This window comes from Xenopus laevis, chromosome 5L (assembly GCF_017654675.1).
Source record: "Xenopus laevis strain J_2021 chromosome 5L, Xenopus_laevis_v10.1, whole genome shotgun sequence".
NCBI classification, from domain to species: Eukaryota; Metazoa; Chordata; class Amphibia; order Anura; family Pipidae; genus Xenopus; species Xenopus laevis.
Window position 1 is genome coordinate 37,795,753 of NC_054379.1, and position 27,861 is coordinate 37,823,613.

The 27,861-nt window shown below is 38.4% G+C and overlaps 1 protein-coding gene across 1 annotated transcript in view; it reads left to right on the forward strand.

Annotated features, from left to right (window-relative positions):
* The window catches only part of fbln7.L (fibulin 7 L homeolog), a 71,152-nt gene that overhangs the window by 30,801 nt on the left and 12,490 nt on the right, over positions 1-27,861 (forward strand). Inside the window, exons 2-5 of the mRNA XM_018262880.2 lie at positions 9,405-9,564; positions 16,394-16,564; positions 25,887-26,012; positions 26,097-26,234. Coding sequence (XP_018118369.1) covers positions 9,405-9,564; positions 16,394-16,564; positions 25,887-26,012; positions 26,097-26,234 — 595 coding nt within the window. The remainder of the gene's footprint in view (positions 1-9,404; positions 9,565-16,393; positions 16,565-25,886; positions 26,013-26,096; positions 26,235-27,861) is intronic.

A 27,861-nucleotide genomic window follows, 5' to 3' on the forward strand; every position in this document is an offset into this window, starting at 1 on the left:
ATTATTGGAATTCCAAACTAACAGTCTATTAATTTTTATTTAGTTTATTAGAAACATGACTCAGGTTTGCTTGGTATTTTACTCCCACTGCCTTTACTATTTATAAAATGATCTTATTTATATATTTAAAATCTCAGCACAAGATGTGTTTGCTATTTATCAGTCTACAGCTGTGGAAGCCTCAGCAACCAGTGGAGAGGAAAGCATATTTCTGAGAAGCTAGTTTTGTAGAGACCTTGGGTTGGTTTGCAAATAGTAAGAGATTTCCTCAGATAAGCATTAGATTGTAACTTATCTGGGAAAAGATCTTCTTTTCATTCTTATGAGAGCTATCATTATTTATGAAGGGTGTCAAGATTGTAAGATGAGAGTTCCTTTAGCTTTTGGGGTTGTTACTATATCGAAAGCACAGAAAATATCCTTGGTGTACATTTTTTAGGTGTGCAAGTTCAACCATTTAATGATGTACTTAAGGTTGTGTATGGTTGTACATTTCTACAGTGAAGTGTATATTAATTATTGTATATTTATAAATAGTTGCTGTCTTGTAAGATGCAGTCACTAAAGAACTCCCGACTTTCAGTACTACACAGTATTAATCTGCTTCTCCATTAGATGCAAAGTTTGGAATGTTGACCATGATGTCATATGAAGGTTGACCATGATTTGATTGGAATGCTGACCATGATGTGAAAATAGCTGAGACACGTGACAAAAACAGAACTTATTAAAACCAAAATGTATTCTTATAGTTAGTTTTATTTATCACATTTAATAGATCCAGATATGTAGAGGTATAATTACTAATAGTTACTTAATTAAATTGAGAAAAAAGTAGTAACCCCACAATATCGTTGAAAATATGTTGTAGAATTAATTCACTAATTAATTTACCATTAAGGTGCAACAATTAGAAAAAGTGCTTAGTGCTTCATGTGCCGTTTAATTAATTCTATACCTACACACCACCAATTCATTTTACCACAATTAGTTCATGAATTCATTCAAAACATCAATTATAGTTCATCCAAAAGTGCAAGTGCTTATATAAAACTTCAATTGATTTAAGAATTCATTAGTTATCCATTAATTAGTTAAAGTGCTGGTGCTAAAAAATATCAAAAATTAATTGAAAATGTGATATTCGTTTCTAAAAAGAGAGAAAATATCCTATATATCTCTCAGCAATTCATGAATAAAAAGAATGGAAAAGGAAAATAGATTAGAGGTGGAGTTGTCCCAATAACTCCTAAATAAGGCTTTTTTCTGTCTAATGCCCTGGGACACCACATTGAGAGAAAGGCAGGACTCTAAGGACTGCGGTCTCGGTAATTTAACTACTCTGTAAAAGAGCTATCTAAAAAACCTCAAATCCCTAGAGCCGTGGAGTAAAAGAGGGTTGGAGAATGATTGCTGCTAAAAAATAATTCAAACCCTTGTGCGGCTGAAGGTTGCCGCAAAAGTAATGAAGCTTTTAAAATTAGGCTTTTAAAAAGTAAAGTAGGTGTGTAGGTATAGAAAGAAAAGTAGTAAAGTAGGTGTGTAGGTATAGAATTAATTAAACGGCACATGAAGCACTAAGTACTTATTCTAATTGTTGCACCTTAATGGTAAATTAATTAGTGAATTCATTCTACAACATATTTTCAACGATATTGTGGGGTTACTACTTTTTTCTCAATTGCCTCAACACTCAGCAAATGGTTTTACAGCAATAAGGAATGCAGAAACACGAACACATGCAATGTTAGTAATTTCCTAAGAAAGAAACTTGTACAACAGAAAATAGATGGTTATTCTTATGGATATAGAATTATTTGATCAGGTCTGTATATGGGTCAGGTACTAATAGGCGGAACAATGTTTCAGCAGCACTGTACCTACTAAAAAAAGACTTTTGCATGCTATAGTCTTTACCTCGTACATAAAAGTACTTGCATGGGTGAAAGCATTGGCAGGCAGGAGGAGTCACTTAAAATCATGTGACTTTTGGTCACCCGAACAAGTACAGTTTGGGTTTGGATTTGGGATTCAGCTGAACATCTTTTGAAAGATTTGGGATTCAGCCTTACCCCACAAATAGATGAATCTGTGCATCTCTAATTTGTATCCAACTTGTATCCAAAAAAAAAAATGAATTACATGACAGAGACTGTAGAAAAAATGATTAGAAGGTGTGGAGCTCAAGCAATGACAGACCCACCTTTTAAATGTTAAAATTTTAATAATGTTCTCTAGGGCTGATGCATGTCTTCCCATATGTAGTATTCCCCCCATCTACTTTAATTCTGTTCATCTGGGTGACCCTCTTCATTCAACTGTGACTTGTGCTTGCTTAGAGCAGACCAAAGGTTCCAACCTTTTTTACCCACAAGCCACATTCAAAAGTAAAAAGAGATGTGGAGCAACACAAGCATGAAAAAGTTCCCAGGGTTGCCAAATAAAGGCTGTGATTGGCTATTTGGTAGGCTCTATGTGGACTACAGGAGGCTCTGTTTGGCAGTACACCTGGATTTTATGCAACCAAAACTTGCCTCCAAGTGAGGAATAATTCAAAAATAAGCACCTGCTTTGAGGCCCTGAGAGCAACATCCAAGCGGTTGGTGAGTAACATGTTGCTCATGAACCACTGGTTGGGGATCACTGGAATAGACAATAGAATGAAGAACATATCCAGGAGGTCAATTTTCAATTACATTACAAGTAATAGCAACAGCACCTACCTGGAAGGCTGATCAGGCTGGTTTTCATATTAATCTGTCTCTAATTTTATTCAAGCTGTAAATCCACGAAGATCAGCCATCCCAAAACCCTCTTCAGATAGCATTCAGTCATCTACTTACTTGGGACTAAATTGATCATTTGTAACAGAGGTAAAAATGTTCTAACGTTGCACCCAAAACAGTGGCACACAGCATGAATAAAATTACAAATATAGTTTAAATAATTAATTTGGATTATTTTGACATGGTTTAGGAAGAAACATCCAAACTGGTCAATATATCTACCAATATGATTGTTTTACATTCTCAAACAATAGACTTCATTTTACATCATTCTTCTTTTCATTTGTATCACCCAACAGTCTCCAATACATTGGCAGTCATTTAAAGGAGACATATAGGACAAATGAACCCACCCCCTCTGTTTGTATCCAATAATGTAGTATACTATACGGTGCTGGTTTTACTCTTGGCAAAAATTAATATTATCTTTAAAAAGGCCCCTTTATCGGAGCTATGGCCTCTGTGTGAGTTTCGAATGAAGAGTGGGCGTGTCCCTTCAAGAAGCGCAGTAGGAGGGAGACAACCAATCATAGCCCTGCAGTCACACAAGCAAAGACAGACTTCAGTTCCCTATCAGGTCAGCCTAGCTGCTGATTGGTTCCTGTCCTCCAGTGCAGTGTGCTAAGTGCCACTGGCTTCCTTGCACATCCAGGTAATTCAGCGGATAGCAAGTGGAACAGATGGTTGGGACTAATAGGGTTTTTGCAGAAATTTTCAATAAAGTAACCAGAAATACAACTTCCTTCTATATTTAAAAGAGTTTAATGCACTGATACATTCTTATTTTTAACATATGTCTCTTTTAAAAATGGCAGCCAGTTCAGTAAATCAAGCTTGTATCTTTTTTCTGTAATGATTGAGGTTCTTTTTCCTGTGAGCTTGCGGGTTTTACAAGCTCTTCTGCAGTGGAACTTGATTTTCTTAAAAAGTCACATTAAGGCTGTGAGTTTTATGTGACCTTGGGGAAGGTTAAAGTTCTTGGAACTTTTTCCTGGTAATAAAAATATAAAATATGTTTGTTTATTCACTCCATGAAGCTCAAATCCCTTCTTCACTACGTGGTGTTATTCCTCTCTTACTGACCATTATGACACTTTCAAATCATTCAGCAAAATTGGCTGGAAAGTTTCTCCAAGTGACGCATGGCAGAATTCTGTAAATATTGCTTCACACATTAATATTGCATGAGAACCTTGCATTACAATTTTGGATAAGTGTCGGCTACTTATTAAACATCACAGGACTGATAGTTGTAAGAGTTAACAATGCAGCAGTCCAGAACACAAGATGCCTTCTGAAACATAAGTCTTACCGTGTAGGGTTAAATAATACCAGTCAAATATAAATTTAGTATAAATCCGACAAATCTGATTAACTCTTTAACTCATACGCATTTGATCAGGTTAATAACAATGCAGTTTAGCTTTAAATTCAAATAATAATTAATGGGCATTAATCATGTTTAATACATAATAAACCTGACATTGCTACAAAGAGAGAAAATATTGTCGAACAAACCTATACAGACTCTTGTTTATATATTTATATATATTTATATATATTTTGCAAATATATTTAAACGAAACAACGAGTAATAACAGATATTCAATGGGCTGTAAAACAGTCGTAGGATGGGGTGCATCAAAAATGAAGCTGGAAGAATATGGATATACATAACAGTTATGCATGTTACATGAAGTAATTATCAACATAGGTGTAAAGCAGGAGTTGTGGGTGCTTTGTGTTCTACTTTGCTCTCTCTTTTCTTTTTTCCCTCTGTTCTTGGTCCCACCATCTTTGATTGACATAAAATTGTAAATTTTTCTCATTTTTGTAATTTCTACAATTTTCTGTGCTAATCAATTTAAGTTTCAGGTTTTGCATAGCAGATATGCTATGATGAGAACCAATACATTCATATTTACAGGTAAGGGACCTGGTATCCAGAATGCTTGGGACCTGGGGTTTTCTGGATAACAGATGTTGTAGTAAGCTGCCTATATTTATCATATTTATTTTTATGGAGAGGGTAAAACAGAGGCATGCTTCTTGTGTAACAGTGCAGGGTCTGGGCATAAGGGGGTGTGGAGTTGGAACAGGTCTTAATGGAATGGGGGTGTGACCAAAAATAATAATAATTTTAAGTCAGGGTAGTCTTAACCCTTTCCCAAATTTGTCCCCGGATTTAATGCACTGTACCTTTTGTGAGAGGCGACTCTTCTACTCTTGATGCTGGTTACACAGATAGGAGAGGGAGCTCTTAAACTGAGGTTTAAAGGGGTGGTTCACTTGTAACTTTTATTATGTTATAGAATGGGCAATTTTCAATTGGTTGTCATTATTTATTTATTTTATAGTTTTATAGTTATTTGCCTTCTTCTGACTCTTTGCAGCTTTCAAGTGGGCGTCGCTGACTCCCTTCTAAAACCGAATGCTCTATAAGGCTACAAATGTATTGTTATTGTTACTTTTTATTAGGGATGCACCGAATCCACTATTTTGGATTCTGCCAAACCCCCGAATCCTTTGCTAAAGATTCGACCGAATACTGAAAGTCGAAGGGGAAAACATTTTTTACTTCCTTGTTTTCTGACAAAAAAGTCACGCAATTTCCCTCCCCGCCCCTAATTTGCATATGCATATTAGGATTTGGATTCGGTTCGGCTGGGCAGAAGAATTCGGCCAAATCCTGCTGAAAAAGGCCGAATCCTAGCCAAATCCCAAACCGAATCCTGGATTCGGTGCATCCCTACTTTTTATTACTGATCCTTCTATACAGGCCTCTCCTATTCATATTCCAGTCTCTTATTTAAATCATTGCATGGTTGCTAGGGTAATTTGGACCCTAGTTACCAGTTTGCTTAAATTGAAGAGCTGCTGAATAAAAAGCTAAGTAACTCAAAAACCTTTAACAATAAAAAATTAAAACAAATTGCAATTGTACTCTCTACATCAGGGGTCCCCAACCTTTTTTTACCTGTGAGCCACATTCTAAAATATAAAGAGTTGGGGAGCAACACAGTTATGCAAAAAGTTCCTGGGGTGCCAAATAAGGGCTGTGATTGGCTATTTGGAATCTCATATGTGGACTGGCAGACTACAGGAGGCTCTATTTAGCAGTACACCTGGTTTTTATAAAACCAAAAGTGGACTCCAAGCCTGGAATTCAAAAATAAGCACCTGCTTTGAGGCCACTGGGAGCAACATCCAAGGGGTTGGGGAGCAACATGTTGCTCGCGAGCTACTGGTTGGGGATCACTGCTCTACATCATACTAAAAGGTATCTCAAAGGTGAACAACCCCTTTAAGATTGAAACTTCTCCAAGGCAAGAGGGTGCTGGGGTTGTGCAGTATCATAGCATTATAGATGACTTGTCTTTAGTTAGTTATTAACAAAATCATACTTTGAATCATAGGGGGCATCTCTGTAGTTAGAAAGTTTTATCTATGTATATTTGTTTGATTAGGCAAATATAATGTATGTATTGTATGCCAGAATAAACACTAATGCATTATCCGACTTTGGATGTTATAAACTGAAGGCATTTTAGGGCTGGAAGTGGACCGTGCTACTATCTCTGTACCCCTCATTATATCTTAAATATACTGCATAGTAAAATACACAAAAAATGCACAAAACAACAGTTGTCTAAAAGTGTGATGCACTACCAGTAGCATACGTGATGCACCAACCAACCTTCTGGGTGTCCAAGTCACTAAACACACAAATCCATGGGTCTAGTTTTCAGATACAAGATTTGTTAGAATTGTAGTACGGGACTCTGATGCAGGCTATTTACAGAATTGTTTTCCATAAACTTCCAAAATGTGGGTTTTTGTTTACTGTGTGACATTTGCAATGTTACATTTTTATTCCGTAATTAGACATATTTGTTTTATACACTGGGGTCTTGTGTGCTTAACAGATATGCCTACCAGAATTGACCCACGGCCACGTCTAGGCCTTTTGTACTTTTTAATTGTGTTAAACAAGAACATTTATCCGTTAGGCTAAACTACATCGGATGATACTAATGATCAGTCTCTCACTCATTGTTTTCAAAGAGAAGGTTATGTACTCGAGTACCCTTCAAGGTGTGCCAATAAAATGCTCAAATGCTATTGTTTCATCAGCCAAATAGCTCAACTTTGAAACTATGAAATACAGTTAGTTACAGACACCATTTGTTTCTTTGGTTCAGTACAGGAGGAGATCTGATTTAAGAAGAATTAGACTTGCATGAACTACTGAAATTTGGTAGTAAAGCACTGACGCAAGCAACCTTCCTATGGGTTATTGCACCTAGATGACTTTGGTGTCTTTTATTACATAACTCCATTATTATTATTTAAACCCAGTGGTGCTAGTAACTCAAATTTAAATATCAAAAACAGCTCTCTCTAAGGGTCAGATTTACTTGCGTGCAAATTTTCACCAGCGCTGTGTTTTTTTCCTGGTGAAGTGTGTTACTCGTCTTTTACTAAACTGGCAATGTCCCTGCGATTTGTCATTTTTGGAGAATTTTCACCAAAAAAAAAAAACACGTTTCGCTGTTAAGGCTGAAGGAAAGCCTGATGAAAGGAAAACAGAACACTCCTTCAATGAAACTAAAAGCAATCTGTTTAACATCCCAATTAATTCATTACAGACATTGTTTCTGACTGGAACAATACATGACTTAGATCACACTGTTGCACTAGATGCAGCCTTTTTATATGCAGTCTTGCAATCATATCATTAAATGGGCTAATGTACAAAGAAGCCACAAATGCAATGTTGCCAAAAGTAGTGGCTTGAGAAATTCCTACTTCACCACTGCATACTTTGCAGCTAATCCCAGGTTGTTGATTTTTGGCCTTAATACAGAGGCTGTTTATCTGTATAAATAAGTTAAATCAACTGGACTTGCTGTGTTTTTCTTGAAGATGTTTCACTAGTCATCCGACTGGTTTTCTCAATTCAGAATGACTTGTAATTAAGAGCAGCGTCGGACTGGGCCGGCGGGAAACCGGGAAAATACCCGGTGGGCCCCGGCCTTCATGGGCCCCCGCCGGCCCAGCCCCCTCCCCCAATGTTCTGGCCCCCAAATAAAAATTAATCGGTGCGCCGGTATCGCATGCGCTTTGGTGTTCGCGCATGCGCACCGGCGTTTGCATACACACCAGCGTTCGGCGAGACATTCGTGCATGCGCGCTGGCGTGCGCCGAGACGTTCGCGCATGCGCGCTGGCGTGCGCCGAGACGTTCGCGCATGCGCACTGGGGGCCCGGAGTATAGTTACCCGGTGGGCCCCCCCATGTCCAGTCCGACCCTGATTAAAGGAACAGTTCACTGTGAAAATAAAAACTGTGTAAATAAATAGGCTGTGCAAAATAAAAAATGTTTCTAATATAGATTAATAATACAGTCAGAATCCAACTTCCTGCTTTTCAGCTCTATAACTCTGAGTTAGTCAGCGACTTGAAGGGGGGCCACGTGGTACATTTCTGTTCAGTGAGTTTGCAATTGATCCTCAGCATTCAGCTCAGATTCAAAAGCAACAGATATGACCCATGTGGCCCCCCCTCAAGTCTCTGATTGGTTACTGCCTGGTAACCAGGGTAACCAGTCAGTGTAAACCAAGAGAGCTGAAAAGCAGGAAGTAGTGATCTGACTGACACGTTATACATCAAATCACTCCAGCCTTTATACATTACATTTTTGGCTAACTAACTATTTTAGAAACATTTTTTATTTTGCACAGCCTATCTATTTACCCAGTTTTTATTTTTACACTGAACAATTCCTTTAAGAGGCTGTATATACAATTGTTTGGATCCTGTCTTTTTATGTTTACCATAGATCAAGTAGTGGGCCATTGAGGTACCACAAATGCACAATAAAAACTGGAAAAGGAAAAGCCATAGTCCTAGATTGCAAAATACCATTAAGTGATTGTTTTGTGCTGTGTCACCTTAAAGGGGAACTAAAGTCTAAAAAAAGAATAATGCTAAAAAATGCTGTGTGGCCACAGGGGGGGTCACCATCTTGTAACTTTATACAAGACCATGCACATGCTCAGTTTGGTCTGGACTGCTTAGGGATCGTTACAAATTCTCAAAACAGCACAAGTCAAATAATATCTGCCATACAAGCCCCAATTAATAATTAATTAATAATCAGAATATGCAGACTGCACTGGGTCTGCGGATACGAATCCGGTCGCCGGCTGCTCTACAGGTAAATGAACAAAGCTGCATCCAGGGACACTTTTTAAAATAATAAACTATGCAGGGAGGAAGGAGGGTAGTGGATGGGGTTTTTCTATTTTGAGGGAGTTTAGTTCTCTTTTAATATGCAAGATGTGTAGTTACTAAGCCACATTCCATTGCAAAGAGCTGTTATAGTGTGCCACATTGTCACTTGTCAGTTATGGTCTGACTAGATACATTTGTAAAGTAAACAGAATTTTTATTACATACTTACTTCAGCATTTGTAAGGTTTTTTGAGCACCCAGCTGGGATAAATGAAAACATTTTGGTGACAGCCCTGGTCTAGGTTAAAACTATAAGGAATAACAGTTGTATTAAAAATATCAGAACCTTGTCATACTAAAACAGATGTTTTGTTGATCACAGGACTGTCTCAGCAAGCAGCAGCTCCTGAATGCCATACGCCAGATGCAGCAGTTCTTAAAGGGCCAAGAGACTCGTTTTGCAGAAGGAATTCGCATCATGAAAAGCAGACTGACTAACTTGCAAAACACAGTAAGCAAAGCAAGCCCAGACCTTCCACCAGGTAATTATCTTAGTTTGGTTTTACTACTTACATTCAACAGGCTGGAATGGGCTACTGTTGCCATCACTAGCTGGGTGCAGTGCCAGATTTTGCCTATACTTGGCCTTATGTCATGTTAATCTACCAAATGAATAACACAGATAAGAAAATAAAGATTGTGTGTACAGAGAGGGATATAGGTTATACTAATTGTAGCCCTTTCCAGCCACTATGTCTTCAGAGCAAGACTTATGCTGCAACTGGAACAACGTATAGATAACCAAGAACGTCGATAAATTAACATTATCGATGGGATTACCTTATCTTTACATGTCTATGCTGCTGGTGCAGTTTATATTCAAGGCATGCAAAGGTTGGTGGCACGCATGCAGATTCGGGGGAGATTAGGCAACCAGCGACAAATCTCCTCTTCTTCGGGCGACTAATCTCCCCGAAATGCCTTCCTGCCGGCAAGAAAATGAATCGCTGGTGGGATAGCTTTGTTTTTCCGAAGTCGTCCGAAGTTTCTTCGAGAGGCAACTTCGGGCGACTTCGGAAAACGAATCAATCCGAACGCCATCCTGCTGACGATTCACATTCTTGCTGGCTGGAAGGCATTTCGAGGAGATTAGTTGCCCGAAGAAGAGAAGATTTGTCACTGGGCAACTAATCTCCCCCAAATCTTCACGTGTGCCACCACCCTAAAACATCAGTATCACAGATAAAGTTTTAGGCTCCAAGCATTGTTGTAATGTGAAAGTGTGAAGTCTTTTGATCCATTTACCTAGTATTTGTAAGATTATTTTTCTCTTATCATCTCTTATCCTATCTGGAGTTGCTTCCTTCAAAACATACAGGTATGTTATCCAGAATACTCAGGACTTGGGGTTTTCCAGATAATGGATCTTTCTGTAATTTGGATCTTCATAACTTATATCTACAAGAAAATCATTTTTCGTTATAAGTCCAATAAGGAATAATTATACCTTAGCTGGGATCAAGTACAAACTACTGTTTTATTATTTCAGAGAAAAAGGAAATCACTTTTAAAAATGTGTATTATTTTGGATAAAATGTAGTCTATGGGAGATGCCCTTTCCGTATTTTGGAGCTTTCTGGATAACGAATCCCATACCTGTACCACCTAAGTTGCTCAGGACTGTGTTTATGCTCAACAAAATGTCTGGGATACCCGTGTAGGGGTGTGTGTATTTCTCTTAAAATTCCAAATTTTGCCTTTATTCTTATGAATTCGGATTTTAATTTCCCTTGTAGCTTCTCCAACATATTCTAAGCCACAAGGGCATTTCAGAAAATACACGTTATAGGAAGAAATGCAGGTGGCATAGATTTTAAAGCCAAATACCTTTAGTAGGGTGATTGAGCACTGAACCTTTGATTGAACTTTGGAGGAGTACATCCAAGACACAGAATGGTCCCAATTGTAAGTTTCCAAGAAAAAGGGATTTCCTAATCATGCTACTATCTCTTTTATAAGAAAATAAAGGGGGGAGGGGAATCTGAAAATAATTCATTGCCCGTGCATTTCCCAGTGTTATAATGTAGCCCACTTATCCTACTTTCTTTCTCCAATACTTCCAAAGAAGTAACCTTCACCTGTATTCTCTATAGTCACAATCAAATGCACCTCCTCCCCTTAAATTCCAGAAATCCAGTTAAAGTACCTTTTATGTGGGAGTATGCATTGCACAAGCCAAACATCATTTAAAAACCGCATTTGAAACGTTTGTGAAATCTGGAAAGTGTGGCACATTTCGGAATACCAAGTCTTGTTTCGTTCAATTTTCATCAGAAGCACTTGTGCTGTGACCTGGCAAAATCCCACTGACATTTCAATAGAGGTGTTGAGAGCAAGAGAGAGAGAGTATGTTCTTTGTATTACAACATCCGTCTGCCTTTCAGCATCCTGTAACATGTTCTGTCCTGTCATTAACGGCACGGAAACAACGCAAAAAAACATCAAATTCCACTGATCCTGTTGTGTTCAAACATAAATACAAGGAGTTCTGATGTTAGCATGACAAAAAGATGATATACAGCAAAAAACACTGGGAATGCATATAAAATAAAGATGTACTGAACACCATGTGTTTCATAAAGATACTGGAGGTAAAGTAAATAGGGGAAATGCAATAAAAGAGAGATCTGTTTCCAGTTATCACTGAATTATTTAAAGAGAAACTACCCTATTTATTGCTAGGCTTTAGCTGCCTTTTATTTGTCTATAAATATTTAAACTGCTAGAAGGGTGCAGATTATAAGGTTTGCAAAGTATGGGACCATTATCCAGAATGCTTGGGACCAGGGATTTCAAGCTAAGGGATCCTTCTGTAATTCAAATCTTATTTAAGTCGACTAGAAAATTATTTAAGCATTAAATAAACCCAATAGGCTTCCAATAAGGAATATATATATATATATATATATATATATATATATATATATATATAAATTTATTTTAATCAAATACATGGTACTATTTTATTATTACAGAGAAAAAGTACATTTTTTTTAAAGATTAGGATTATTATCTGGATACAATGGAGTCTATAGGAGATGGTCTGTCTGCAATTATGAGCTTTCCGGATAATGGGTTTCCAAATAATGGATCCAATACCTGTACTACTTCTCTGCATATTGCACACTTGGGTGTAAGATACCATATTGTTTTGCCTAAAATATAAGGATACTACCAGTCACCAGTTCCATGACCATATTAAGAGACAAGGCCAAAGGCCAAGTGCTTTAATACAGGTCTTGGAACTCCGAATGGACCTCTAACATCCTCATATTTTACAACAGGGGGTACATTGTTTATTATATTACACAAGTTACACAAAGACATGTGACATAAATGACATCACTAAGCACCAATTATAACTGATGGCATCACTACGCATCCTTTATAAGGACATCATTTACAGGATATTGGTGGACCTTGTCAGTGTTGGACTGGGATGCCAGGGGCCCACCAGAAAACCTTAGACCATTGATTCTCTTGTCAATAATATTGATATTTTGTGATATATTTGAATGTCTATGTTAAAGCTTCAATAAAAACAAATTGAAAAAGAAAAGAAAACCTTAGACCATGGGCCCACTTTCCAAACTATTATTCCTCCTCCCTTCACTCAACCTCTTTATTCTCCTAGACTTTTATCTCTACATACTATACATAATTAAGTCTATCTCTACATAATTAAGTCTCTCAATTAAGTCTATCATAATTAAGTCTATCTCTAATTAGTTTTATCTCTACATACTATACATAATTATACATAATTATACATAATTAAATAGGGAATGACCATGAAATAGACCAAATAGAATCTGGCCCCTTGACTGAAATGAGCAAAGTAGATAGACTTTAAGCACTGTCCACCCATATAAATATTTTACTGGACTTTCACTTAAGAGGACCATTTGAAGGATACAGCGTTGTTAAAGGTAAGATACTGAGTACTTAAAGCTGAATACTCTATCTGGAGAGAATAAGCACGTATACTGTATGCTTACAATACACAAAAAGCCACAAATAACCTGTAAAATCTGAATCTTATAAATGGTGCTTAGTTATGTGATACACCTTAAAATATAAGGGTATGAGAAGTCACCTCAGAGTTCCGTGACCTGTATAAAAGTCATTGGCCTTCAGTTTCATGCCTTTATATGGTCATTGAATTCCTCAGTAACGAATATATTTTACTAACCTAATAAATAGAAAATAGTAACAAAATGTTTGGGTGAATAACATTTATTCTTAAACCTTTTTAATGAAATTCTCCTCATAGTGACAGTCTTATAAAAAAAGTCAGATTGTTTTAGGTGTGAATGATCTTGGAGAACCACAGAGAGTTGAGTTTTTTTAATTATTTTTTCATAATGTTCTCATTAGTGCTGGAAATATCTATATTGTTTTACAGTTAGCAACTGTCCCTGCTTTACAGGCATTAGAGTCTGTTTGTGACTCTCTGTCCCAATCTTTTCCCTAGAATTGTTCAGAGTTTTAAGAACTACAGTCAGTGGGAAGCAGGGAAGTAAATCTCATTGTTAGTGCTAAGAGCTAAATACAGTTAAGTTATAATAATGTCCATATGACATATCTTGTATGGTGGGTGTCAGGGCAGGGTAGACTGTGCCTACTGTTAAGGCTCATTTGATGAAGTAACCCAGTAGCATCTTTAAATATTAACAACAGCCTTGTATCTTATGAAAAGTGTCAGCTACTCCTTGGTGCCTTGCCTCCCACTCATTGATTCAGTCTCTTTGATTCTGTATACTGTGATTAGTATTCATGTTATAACTTACTACGCTTCTTTAGGAGTGACCCTTGTAATAGATAGTTTATGTCGGTTAAAAAAAAAAAAAGACCACAGTCCATCAAATTGAACCCATCCAAATGACCCCCTGCAAATAAATATATAGTGAATAAAGTACCCCTTATTGTAAAATATAAGGATATTATGGGACAGATTTATCAAGGGTCGAATTTCGAGGGTTAATCGACAGTACTTCGATTATCGAATGGTGGAATAGTCGAACGAGTTTTAGTTTGAATCGTTCGAGTCGAAGTTGAAGGTCGTAGTAGCCTATTCGATGGTCGAAATTCAAACTTTTTTTCATTCGAATCCTTCACTCGAGCTTAGTAAATGTGCCCCTATAAGTCACCAAGGCGTACCATGACCATATAAGAAATTTTATACAGGTCATGGAACTCCAAGGTTACTTCTAATATCCTAATATTTTCCAACAAGGGGTACTTTATTTGTTATAATACACAAGTTTTAGTGAGTCATGTGATAAAAATGACATCACTAAGCTCCATTTATAACTGATGACATCACTAACAGCCGTTTAAAAGGATATAAAGGATATTTGTGTCTCTTGTGTGTGTGTGTATATATATAGATATATATATATATATATATATATATATATATATATATATATATATATATATATATATAGTGAATAAAGTACCCCCTCTTGTAAAATATAAGGATATTATAAGTTACCGAGGAGTTTCATGACCATATAAAAGTACGAGGCCGAAGGCCGAGTGTTTTTATACAGGTCATGGAACTCCGAGGTAACTTCTAATATCCTCATATTTTACAACTGGGGGTACTTTATTTATTATAATACACAAATTTCAGTGAGTCATATGACAGAAATGACATCAGAACTCACCGTTTATAACTGATGACATCACTACTCACCGTTTATAAGGATATAATTTACAGGATATTCATGGCTTTTGTGTATTATATATATATACACACACACACACACACCAAGGTGAGGTGACAGCACTCCAAGGAAGTTTTGAGGCAAAGGTTTCAGCAAACAAAATGAAGGTTTATTGGTTCCAACGTCAGTCTGATGAGTATCCGCACTCTAAGGCAAAGCTATTCTTTCATTTGTAGCCGGGTACACGGTCATAATTTACGTATATCCACGAATATCAAAAAAAATTGCACATTCGTGTAAAAAATTTTCACCTCTTTATTTTTAGTACATCATATCAGAGTCCAACGTTTCAAACTTTAAGTAACATTGTTCGTTTAAACCAACCAATCAGTGCTCAATATCCAAATCAATCAATTAAGTGATTTTTTTAAAAAACTATTTGAGACATGACATTATGTGTGTGTGCACTAATATATTATATTTATCATCATTATATAATACCAGCTGGGTTGAAATTTTAACTTTATATTCTACACTGGCGAAGATGGTCACATTTTTTTTAAAAAAAAATCACTTAATTGATTGATTTGGATATTGAGCACAGATTGGTTGGTTTAAACAATGTTACTTAAAGTTTGTTGAAATGGCATTATATTATCCTTGAATAAAGGTCCTAATGAGGACCAAAACATTAGACTCTGATATGATGTATTAAAGAGGTGAAGATTTTTTACATGGGTGTGTGGTTTTTTGATATTCGTGGATATATACTGTATATGTATACAGTATATACTGTATATTAGATGATTATGAAATAGAATTCACATAATATAATCCTAGCAACTGTAGGGTTTAGTGTTAGTTAGGAGTTATGGGTATTCTGAAGCACAACCAGTTGTAGTAAATGGGGCCCTTATTAGAATATGTGTCTATGTAGATCCAGGTAGCAAATCCAGTGATAGGAAGGGACCTGATCTAGGGAAGAGCAATCCACAGTAATCGTTTTGTTTCTCGCATCATGGTATCGAAAAGATGTATTGTATGTTTATGCCATAAAGGAATCTTGCAATGGAAATGTGGTTTTTGAGTCTAATTATACTGAGGCTTTTATTAATATATTGCAAAATGCTTATGTGAAGTTAATTAATACTATTATAAAAAAACTACCCCTTGGCATAAAACCTCACTTATCACTTGGGACCAGGGGTTTCCATTATTCCCCTTTTTTTCTTTATCATTTAGCAGATAAGGCACTATATAATCTTATTATATCACCTTCAACCATTTACTTTCAGTCTTAATATTACTGTCAGTTATATAACTTATACGTTTTCTGGCTTTATGTTCTATTTTTGGTGGGATACCTCTCTTTCTCTCTTTTTTCCCTTCATCTCTACTTATTGTCGACACGTATAGAAAGCATCAGTAAAACATTCAAGTACTTTATTGAATGCCCTAATATTTGGGATTTTTATTTTACTGCTTCATCATGTTTATTTTAAAGTTCCACAGACTCCAGGTGGAGCCAGCGGTCTGTATGTGAAGAAGTATTACTGTATGGGTGGGGGACGACTGGAGTCAAGAAGCTATTGTAAAATGACCCACAACAAGTATACATTTTTCTAATTTCTGCCTACAGTGGTCTGCCCAGCGCAGGAAGCTCCTCAAAATGGCAAAAAGTTTGGTTCCAAATACCTAGCAGACCATGAAGTCCATTACACCTGTGACACTGGTTACCAGCTTATTGGGACCAGCAGCAGATTGTGCCAGCAAAATGGAAGCTGGACTGGAGAAGCTCCTTACTGCAAAGGTAACTTTGTGTTGCATTCATGTCACCTCTCTGCCTGTTAGGTCTATGACTGGCATGCCTTCTAGGAAATAAAATGTATAAAATAAATGTATTTCATGAACTCAACTTACTGTAGCAGCAGAATGATTCAGCAGTCTTATTTCTGAAATGGTCAAGATCTTCAAATCTGTCCGCAGGAGCTCCCCATCTTGCTAGGCCATTTATTGAGAGTGAATCAGTGGCGTGATTACTGGGGGTGCAATCACAAATCAGAAAATCAGGGTCATCTGTTATAGAAGCTAATGGTACAGTGCTGATTATTACATTCAAATGCAGAAGGCAGTGGTTTCGGAATTAAATTTTATTTCCAGTGTCCGGCTGGGCTTATGGGTAATTGGGGAAAAAACGGCCCTGGTCTTCATGGGCCCCATGGGCCCAGACCTGCTTCACCTTCTGACCGTCCCCTCTTCTTTCCCCCCAGCTGGATCAAATGAGGGTATAAGGGAAGTACATGCCGCCGTCGCATGTGCAGCAGGTGTGTGTAACTGGAAGCAATGTGGGGCTTGCCGTCGGTATGAAGGACCTTTAGTTTTCACAGAGGGCCCTGATAAACTAGTCTGACCCTGTTTATTTTTTATATATGTATATTGTGAGGTGGACCCTATGCTTAGGACCCTAACTTACAACAGTGCATGTGTAGTGAATCAGCAGAAAATAAGAGGTTATTATACTGGGATCTTGTACAAGGTACTGTTTTATTATTACAGAGAAAAAGGAATTCATTTAATTTCTGGATACTGTAATTCTTCTTTTTCTCAGCATCTATATTGTGTAATTAAGTTTTCCCAGACCTGTAAATATAGCTTTTTAAATGTATCATTACAAATTGCTCGTCTCTCATCTCCTACAGCTTGTCCTTCAGTCCTAACCTTTTATGTTTGTATGCTTAATAATAGCATGTCGATGCCAGTAACCATCACTAATGCGTTACTTCTTGATTTGTATTTATGTGCAAGTGACAAAAGGCATTTTGCTGTTAATTAATTATATGTTTTTCCTTATTACTTTAACTTCAATTTAGGTGTTACTTACTTCACTTCCAGTTTGTACGTGCCTAAGGGCAGTGGCATTTGGGGAGATTATTCGCACAGTGACAAATATCCCCTACTTCGGGCGACAAATCTCCCCAAATGCCTTCCTGCCGGCAAGAATACCGGTGGGATGGCATACATTTCCAAAGTCGCCCGAAGTTGCCTTACGAGGAAACCTCTGAAATCCGAAGTGATTCGTATGCCATCCCGCCAGCGATTCGTATTCTCGCAGACGGGAAGGCATTTGGCGAGATTAATCGCCCGAAGTAGGGGAGATTTGTGGCTGGGCAACTAATCTCCCACTCTGCCACTGCCCTAACCTGTGACTGTCTCAGGCTGTTTTTGCACTTTGCCTCCTTTAGTAAACATGCATTAGAGAACTCTGGATAAAGCTCTTTTCCCCAGCTGCTCTCTGTGTCTCATATTAACAGTTAAGGAGGAGTTCATTATACAGCAATTTAATTGAGATTAATTTAATTGGGGGTCTGCTTCCTGTCTAGTTAACAAATTAAAGAAGAGTAATAAAACCCCTCTCCCCAGTCACTTTCTTACCATTGCGGATGGAATGGAGAAACCATGCGCCGGGCCCCTCTGAAGATTATTTTTGCATAGAGAGCTGGTGCTGGCTTGTTACCCCTCTGGGTTTAGGTGTAAAATAGAACTGTTTCCATGTCTCTGTCCTCCACCAAAATCCATGAATATCTTTCATTAGGTGCTTCATTAATATGATTTCTGGTGGTCAGGGTTGCTGAGCCCAGACCCATAACTTCTTATTTTTAGGATGGAGAGGAAAATATCCAAAATGCTAAATAATCCAAAAATTACCAAACATTAAAACAGAAGGACCAACTGCAAACTGCCTAAGAAGATCAGTGCCTACATCATGCCAAAAACACAGTTGTACAGCACATATCAGCATCACCATATGTCTGACTTTGTAAAGAAAAAGCTTTACCAGCTTTTCTGTATGATGTAATGATAGTCTGTAAAGAAGAATTGCTAAATAAAAACCCATTGCCTTTAAGTCTAGGAGAGGTAAAACCCGTATTACTGACTTCAGCTGTAAGGCTGAGCTTTCATGCTTCCATGTCATAAATCATTCGCATTCTAATGGATGCATTATGTAAACCAGTGGAAGGAAAGAAATATAATAAAAAGATTTATTGCCACTTTGCTTCTTGTCTCTCGTTACAGCAGACAACCTAAAGGATAACGTAATCCAACGCCAATAGGCTGAGGACATAATTATAAACAAGTGTTATGTTTCCCTAGAATTAGAGCATATTTCTATTCCCACTGGCTACTTTATTTCTAACAAACCACTAAATAATTGGCATAGCTGTGCAGTGACTACGAAGCCTGGAGGTTAGGTATTAGTTATTACAAGAGCCCCATATGCAAACTATCCAGTGTAAAATTGTGTCAGTCCGGCAGTTATTTCCTTCAAATTCTATGGGGAGGAGGAAACAGCACACTGAGACAGAGGCCTATTTTATCCTGCTTAGTTTAATACAGATAAGAAATAAAGAGACCTTTATGAGGATTTCCATAAAAATACTTGACATGCTGCTCAAGCTTAAGAAACGGCACATTCCAGCCTTTAGTTCCACCTGTTTATTTCCCACTCGTGGTCCCTTTTGTAACGGTTATCTAATTTAATCTCAGGGATGAGACAGTGATGGCAGCCCACCTGTGCCCAGTCTTGCCTACACAAGAAACAAAGATCAGACTATGCTAAGAAGTCATTTCATAGAAGCTCGGCTTATTGCTTTTGACTTTACGTCGAGTAAGTTTCTGGTCTAGTGGAGTTCAGATATTTGGAATATGTGATTAATGGCAGTAGGAATCAGTCTCTTGGCAGGACACAGGGAATGGCTTGTCATGTGGCATTCGTTGGCTGCCTCTGTATGCACACTCCGCCGTCTGATGGAATATAATATTCTGTGAAATGTTATAAATAGCATGTTGGGTTTCAAGGGAAAAGATGCAAAAGCATCAAAACGATGCATTCCGCAGATGTAGTAGCATGGGATATATTTTATGAAATGAAGGTGAAAACAAGACGCTACCAGACAAGAAGTCACGAGTGATTCAAAAAAAAATCTGATCCTAACCCACACATTTACAACCCCCCTTCCCCATTCTAAACCCACCAGGAATGGTACAGAGTGAAGGGAAGTAGTAAAAAGTTAAAGGTTAAAGAAGAGAATGTCTAGTAGCAATGTCTAAAGCAGGTGAGTTAGCTTAAAGGAGAGCTAAAGCTAGTAAAAGAACTAGGGTAGAAATGTTGCACATTAGGTTTTGGGCTTCTATACCAGTCCAAAGGAATCACAGTCCTTTAGCAGTAAAAATCTCGTGACTTGTTGTCACAAAACAAGGAAGTAAAAAATGTTTCCCCCTTCCCACCCCTAATTTGCATATGCATATGCAAGTTCGATATTCGGCCGAATCTTTCGCAAAGGATTCGGGGGCTTGGCCAAATCCAAAATAGTGGATTCGATGCATCCCTAAGATATACTATAAATGTCACAATATACGGCTGATTAGTAAATAATTCTGATTATTGGTACATGGCTGCTTAGAAACCAGCACAATTAGCATCAGAATTTAATAATCGGCCCTGTAGCAACAGCTTATATGACAGGCCAACCTCATTTTCTTCTTGATGATTTGCGACAACCCCCTAAGCTTAGCTTCTCAACAGCTGATCAAGCACACTGAGCATGTGCAGTGTCACTGACACTCCTAACAAAATACAAGACAGGAAACTACTACAACACATTTGAAGGCCTGGATCATTATTCCTACAAGGTTGCTGAACCTTTAGGCGGGTTCAATATAAAACATAGCATTTTTACCCATTTTGATTTTTAGGGTTTTACCACTCATCTAAGTGCTTTGCCATACCTTAAATCCGAACCTTTCTAGGTCCTATCCATAACTTATGGGCTATTTCAATTGTGCATCTCTAGACTATCAAACATTTAGGCATTTAACAGTGCCTGGGCTACACTTGAGGGTGCCCAAGACATGCCCACTCTCTTGATTGCCCCCATTTCCCCCAATTGTGCGTGACAATTTGGCTCGCACACCTCTGTGCAACTTACTTACCAAATCACCCTGTAGCAAGACAGCAGTGCATCTGTGAGAGGGAAGATTCAGGGAATCAGGTTAAGAGCAGGTCCAACCCTAGGGAAAAACTGGAAGGACAGGTACATGGCCAGCACCCCACCACCACATTGAGTGCTGGACATATGCCTCTTCTACTACCCCTAGTTCCAGCCCCTGCAATTTGTGCATTTATCTGATGTACTTTGCATCATGACAATAAAGCAGCGATACCTCTTCAAAACATTTGGGGCACATTTACTAAGCTCGAGTGAAGGATGCAAATGAAAAAAACTTCGAATTTTGAAGTTTTTTTTTTGGCTACTTCGACCATCAAATTGGCTACTTTGACCTTCAACTTCGAATCGTTCGACTATTCGACTATCAATCGACTAAAACCTACCGAGCACCAATGTTAGCCTATGGGGACCTTCCCCATAAGCTTTCTTACCAATTTCTGATCGAAGGAAAATCGTTCGATCGATGGATTAAAATCCTTTGAATCGTTCGGTTCGAAGGATTTAATCGGTCGGTCAAGCGATTTTTCCTTCGATCGTTCGATCAGACTAAATGCGGATTTTACTTCGATAGTCGAATATCGAGGGTTAATTAACCCTCGATATTCGACCAATAGTAAATGTGCCCCTTAGTGATGAAGAAACTTGAATTGTGCATTCATTCCACTGAGCTATTTAATCGAATCAAGAAAAAAGAATCAAATCTGTTTTAAATAACAAGAAGGCAACACTGAATAGGCGTATGTTTATTATTTGACATTGCTGTTAAATGTGCTTCATAAACATTTTTATTATTAAAGTCCCCAGAGAGTATCTTTATTTTATTGCAGCTCATTGCATTCTTCATAAACTGCTAGCCTCGTCTGACATTGTTGTGAGTAAATGAAATAAGAACCCATCAACATTGTATTTAATATCTGTATTGGAATGACACCTCCCACAGACTGGACTTTAACAAGAAAAGCCGTGTGACGTAGTCTGTCCTGATCACATCACAACGCAAGCAAGCAGTCTTACCAAATAAACATTTTATGACATGTAATAATATACATTTTATATGTATATATGTCTTCAATAGCATTTTACTGGAGTATGAAATATCCTTCATAATTTGATGATGCCATTCTCCCCCCCCCTTCCTTTTGGAATGTTTGCCTTTGTTCCCATTTTTGCAGAGTTAAATTGCACCCCAGGTCTATGTAAAGGGCACATTTTTTAGGGGGACAGGATTTTTGTTCTCGTTAAAGGAGAACTAAGGAGGTAGGCTAGAAATGCTGTACATTATGATTTGAGCTTCTGTATCAGCCCAAGGCAACCACAGCCCTTTAGCAGTAAAGATCTGTGTCTCCAAAGATGCCCCAGTAGCTCCCCATCTTCTATTCTGTTGATTCACTGCACATGCTCTGTGCTGCTGTCACTTACTGAGCTTAGGGACCCACTCACAATATACAGTACACATAGAATAGAAATGTCACGATATAAGGCTGATTAATTAATACAGATAATTACTACATGGCAGAACAAAAACCAGTGCAATTAGCATCAGAATTTAATAATCAGCCTTGTAGCATCAGCTTATATTACAGACAAACCTAATTTTCTGCTTGATAATTTGTGACGACCCCTAAGCTTAGCTTCTCAACAGCTGCTCAGAGCCCACTCTGAGTGTCACAGACACTTTCCAAGATGGTGACCGCCTTTGACAAGTTTGAAGTCCTGGAACATTGCTGCTATTGCAATAAGTTCAGTATATAAAATATGGCATTTTTAGCCATATTCATTTTTAGGGGTTAGTTCTCCTTTAAAGGAAAACTATACCCCCTAACAATGTAGGTCTCTATAAAAAATATATTGCAAGAAAACATCTTGTGTAAAACTCTGCTTCGTGTAAATAAACCGTTTTCATAATAATATACTTTTCTAGTAGTATGTGCCATTGGATAATCATTAATAGAAAAATTGGCATTTTAAGAAATAAGGGCAGCCCCCTGAGATCCTATGATTCACAGTGCACATAAACAAATCAAACAAACCATACTTGTTAGGTCACATGAGCCAATTAACAGACAGATCTCTGTCTTTTACTTCCACACTTCTTCCTGTTACAGTTAGAGTTGTAGTATTTCTGGTCAGGTGATCTCTGAGGCAGCACACAGACCATCACGAAATGGTGGTTCAAGGGCAATATTTACTTAAATATATATTATAGTTTGGTAAGATTATTTAATATGCCACTTAATTTGATATAAACACTGTGTTCATTTTGGGGGTATAGTTTCCCTTTAAAGGGATTGTTCCACTTTATATTAACTTTTAGAATGTAGATGTAGATAGTGATACTATAAGATACAATGTGCAGTTGCTTTTCATTTTTTTATTATTTGCGGTTTATGAGTAATTTAGCTTTTTATTCAGAAGCTCTCCAGTTTGCAATTTCAGCAGTCTGGTTGCTAGTGTACAAATTACCCTAGCAACCATGCACTGATTTGAATACCTAACTGGAATATGAATAGAGGAGGGCCCGAATAGAATTATAAGTAATTAAAAAGTAACAATAACTATAACTCTATGGCCTTAAAGAGCATTTGTCTTTAGATGGGGTCAGTGACACCCATTTGAATGCTGGAAAGAGTCAGAAAATAATTAAATAATTATGAAAAAGAAAATATGAAGACCAATTGAAAAGTTGCTGAGAATTAGCCAACTAAAAGTTTACTTAAAGGTAAACAACCCCTTTAAAGCAGAGAAACATGAATGCACTCATATAAAAGGGACGCACGCAGCTACTGTGCCAGTGAGAGAATGTTTACAGATGTTTCAGAAATATGTTTTATGAAGCAATCCATCTCCTTGTCTTACTTGTTCATAATGGATTCAGGTCCTGCACCGAAAGAAAATGACGCCATGGGGACAGCATTGCCGCACATGTTATATTGTAATAATCCATGCTCCATCTGTACCAAATTTTTTCTGCAATGCAAAATTGATTATTTTCCACCCAAACCCGGCCCACCAATGACATGCTGTTGATTTTACATACAGTGTAGGCTGGTTAGTGTCTTGTGTCCTAAGAAGGAGGATACAAAGAGAAAAATGCCTTAACCTGCTGTGAGTAAAATCAGGCATGAAGTAATCACAAATCCAAAACGATATGTTTCAACCTAATAGAATGTTCCACCAAAAACTGAAAGTAGAAAGAAATACTTTCCAATAAAACCCACATGCCTTTGCCTTCCCAAACAGGCACTAGAACACAGCTAGGATTTGTAAATATTGGAAAGAATCTGTAACCTTCTTTAAAGCTAGTTGGAACATGCCAGACGCAAAGGGACTTTCTGTAAATGTAGATCTGAATTCACATGTAATTTGTTCAATAAAGGGAGAGGCTTCTGCCAGACTCTATTGCTCAGCAGATGTGTCACTGAGCTGTTTTGGGTAACAGGACCAAATAAAACAGAATGATTTTGATATAAGGATGCATAGACCATGATGTTTTAATGGCTTTTTTTGGTTGGCAGTAGCCATTTGGGTTTTTACCCAATGCAATACAGGTATGGGATCTGTTATCCAGAATGCTTGGGACCTGTGGTTTTCTGGATAATGGATCTTTCTGTAACTTCATTCCTTAAGTCTACTAGAAAATCATGTAAACGTTAAATACATCCAATAGGTGGGTTTTGCTTTCAATAAGGATTATATATTAGTACAAGGTACTGTTTATTATTACAGAGAAAAAGGAAATCATTTTTAAAAATGTGGATTATTTGGGTAAAATTGATCTTATAAGAGACAGCAGGGCTGGGCAAAGCCGGCCGGGTGCCCTAGGCAACCCAGCTGGCCTCCCCGCCCCCCCACATCTGGGTACACGTGCGCCCCAGATGAACCGCAACTTGCGCATGTGCAGGATGGGGAGAGACCTGAGAAATAGGTGAGCACGACAAAGGGGAGGAGAGTGACGGAGGGGAAAGGGGCAGAGCGACAGAGGGGGGGGAAGTGGGGGGAGAGCGACAGAGGGGAGGGGAAGTGGGGGGAGAGCGACAGAGGGGGGGGGAAGTGGGGGGAGAGCGACAGAGGGGAGGGGAAGTGGGGGGAGAGCGACAGAGGGGGGGGAAGTGGGGGGAGAGCGACAGAGGGGAGGGGAAGTGGGGGGAGAGCGACAGAGGGGGGGGGAAGTGGGGGGAGAGCGACAGAGGGGAGAGAGCGGCGGAGGGTGGGAAACCAAAGAGAGCTGTGATAACAGACTTGGGGTTGGCAAAAGACAGTTTAAGAGGTACCTGCCCAATGCTCCCCTGTTGTTTCTCCATAGGCAGGTGCCTCTTCAGCCTACCCCAGTTCCGGCCCTGAGAGACAGCCTTTCCGTAATTCAGAATTTAATGGATAGCGAGTTTCCAGATAACGGATCCCATACCTGTAATTGAAAAGCAGTGTGACATGAGTCACACTGGTTGCATCCATTATAAGGGAAAAGTTCAGATATAAGTTCTGAAATTTTATATTAATTTCATGCTTATTCATTTCCTGTATTACCTTTATGCTTACTGTATATGATATCATCAATGTTACACTCCCATTGGCATCATCTTTGTGTTACGACCACAACCATCAATATTACCCTGTTCCATTACCTGCTAATAATCATATCAGCTTTATGCCTACACCATATCTATCAATATGCACATCCCAGCACAAAAAACAAAATAATTATATCTTCATCCAGATGGTTCAGCCATGCTTGTGTATTCACACCAATTAGGGTTGCTCCAAATCCAGGATTCGCTTTGGGATTCGACCTTTTTGAGCGGGATTCAGATGCGTCGAATCCAAGTGCCTGTCTGAACCAAATCCAAAAAAATCACATGACATTTCATCACACATACAAGGAAGTCAAAAATGTTTAACCATGATTTGCACGCGCAGTTTTCTTTCCCTATCGGTTCCCTAATTTATATGCAAATTAGGGTTCGGATTCAGTATGGTATTCGGCCAAATCTATCACGAAGGATTCGGGATTTGGCCAAATCGGTGTTTCCTAATATCAATAATACATACCAAAGAGCCCCATATATTCTATTACAACCTCTGTATTACGTTGAAATGAATGTTACTAAAACATGATTTGTTTTTTAGATACCAGTTTATGCAGCAGTAACCCATGTCTAAATGGAGGAACCTGTGTAGAGGGAACCAATCAATACAAATGTAATTGTCCACAAGAGTGGTCTGGATCCAACTGCCAGCACCAGACACAGACAGGTAATATATCAACTGGATAATAAAGAAAGAAAATGTGGCAGAACTGTCCAGTGTTTATTTAATGGTTTCCAATTGCTTCCAAAGCTCCTCCAGAATGGACTGTTTCCAGTGATTCAGCCTTTAACCGTAAGCCCCGCTGTGCCAGAATTGATCGTACTCAGCACTGTAGCTGTGATGCTGGATTCCAAATGAATGGTGCACCCGACAATGGCATTTGTCAAGGTAGGAGACTCTTATTTTGTTTTATTTTTTTGGGTTTGATTCTTGTGGGCATTATTTTCAAAAATATTGCAGATTCTCCCCATGATTTCCTGCAAGTACTCTGTTTTCCTCCCACACTTCAGAACATACAGGCAGGTTAATTGGCTTCTGCTAAAATTGTGTGTGAGTTTGATAGGGACCTTAGATTTGAACGCCAAGGGCAGACGGAGTGTTGGTTCCACTACTCTTAGCCTGTGAATTTTTTTCAGGCTTAGAAAAGTGTATCCACTCCGTGCCCCATCTCCATTGATTTGAATAAGATCATCTTGCATGCAGTCACACACACAGCGGAGGTCGGCCCAAATACGCATAAGCAGACATTTTCAGGCCAACCTCTGCTGCATGTGACTGAATGCACCTGGAAGCTGGTCAGTTGCATGGAGCTGATCAGCTTCTCTCAGCCTAAAAAAAAAAATGTGCAGGCTGAGAGCAGTGGAACCAACACTCCGTCTGCCCTTGGCCTAAGATCAACTGGGGCAGAGGCTGATGTGAATTATGTATAATCTCTTTGAAGCTTTGTGTTAAATGTGTTGGTGCTATATAAATAACAGATACTAAATTGTTTTGCAGTTATCATGGGTATATGTTAGCATAATTAAAATCAAGTATAGGATCTATTATCTGGAATGCTAGGGAGTTTTCTGGACATGGGATTTAAGTCTTAGCAATAACTCAGCACTGGTCGGATATAAATGTTTTGATTGGTTGCTACAGTTTTATAAATGTCTGCAAAATATTCTGGTATAAATGCAGGTTGAGAATCCGCCAATTTGTTTCTGTCTGCTCTTGTGTCTGAACCAAGAGTCACATAGATCAGACACACGGTACGGATTCTGTCACAAAAATACATACATAAAAACACAAACTTACCCAGGCCAATGTAATGCCTGTGAGTGCAGACATGGCTCCGGGAGGAAACCCTGTGGGACCTGGTCCTGTTGGGCATTGCCAGTCTGGGCACAATAGCAGGTGCAGGAATACAGTAGAGATAATTGCCAGTGGCAATCACAGGCACTTATACAGTAGCACCGTTAGTCATTGGAGGGGGGGTGCTGGAGTGGTAGGCCCTTATCAGAAGACGGGGTGTGGTCCCTTAGTTTGGGTTCTCTGGCGGGCCCTGCCTCCCCCAGTTTGACACTGAGTGCAGATATAGGAGCCGACAGAGACCAATGGATCAGCTGATTTTCAGACAGTGAATTTGCGCAGGTCGAGAATTGGCTCAGTGTGGCACTAGCCTTAGTATATTTTTTCAAGTGAATGTATAACACATACTGTGGAAAATGTATAAAAAAAATAAGGGTAATGACACACATGGTTTTTTTTTGCATGAAAATGGCACCTTCTGCCCCTTCCAATAATATTGGCAAGCATATGGCAATTTCAGTTATTGTCAATGCTAAGCTTTTTTAGAGAATTTGTTCAAAGGGTGATTTTGAGCAGGCGACAAAAAGCTCATGTGTATACTGTAACTAAATTGTATAGCTTTTGATCCTGGGGAGTTAATAAGATTAGCTGGCCTGAAATAACCTGAACTCTGGGAAATAAGTTCTAAACTCATGAAATAAGGATATATTGCTTTATGTGTAGG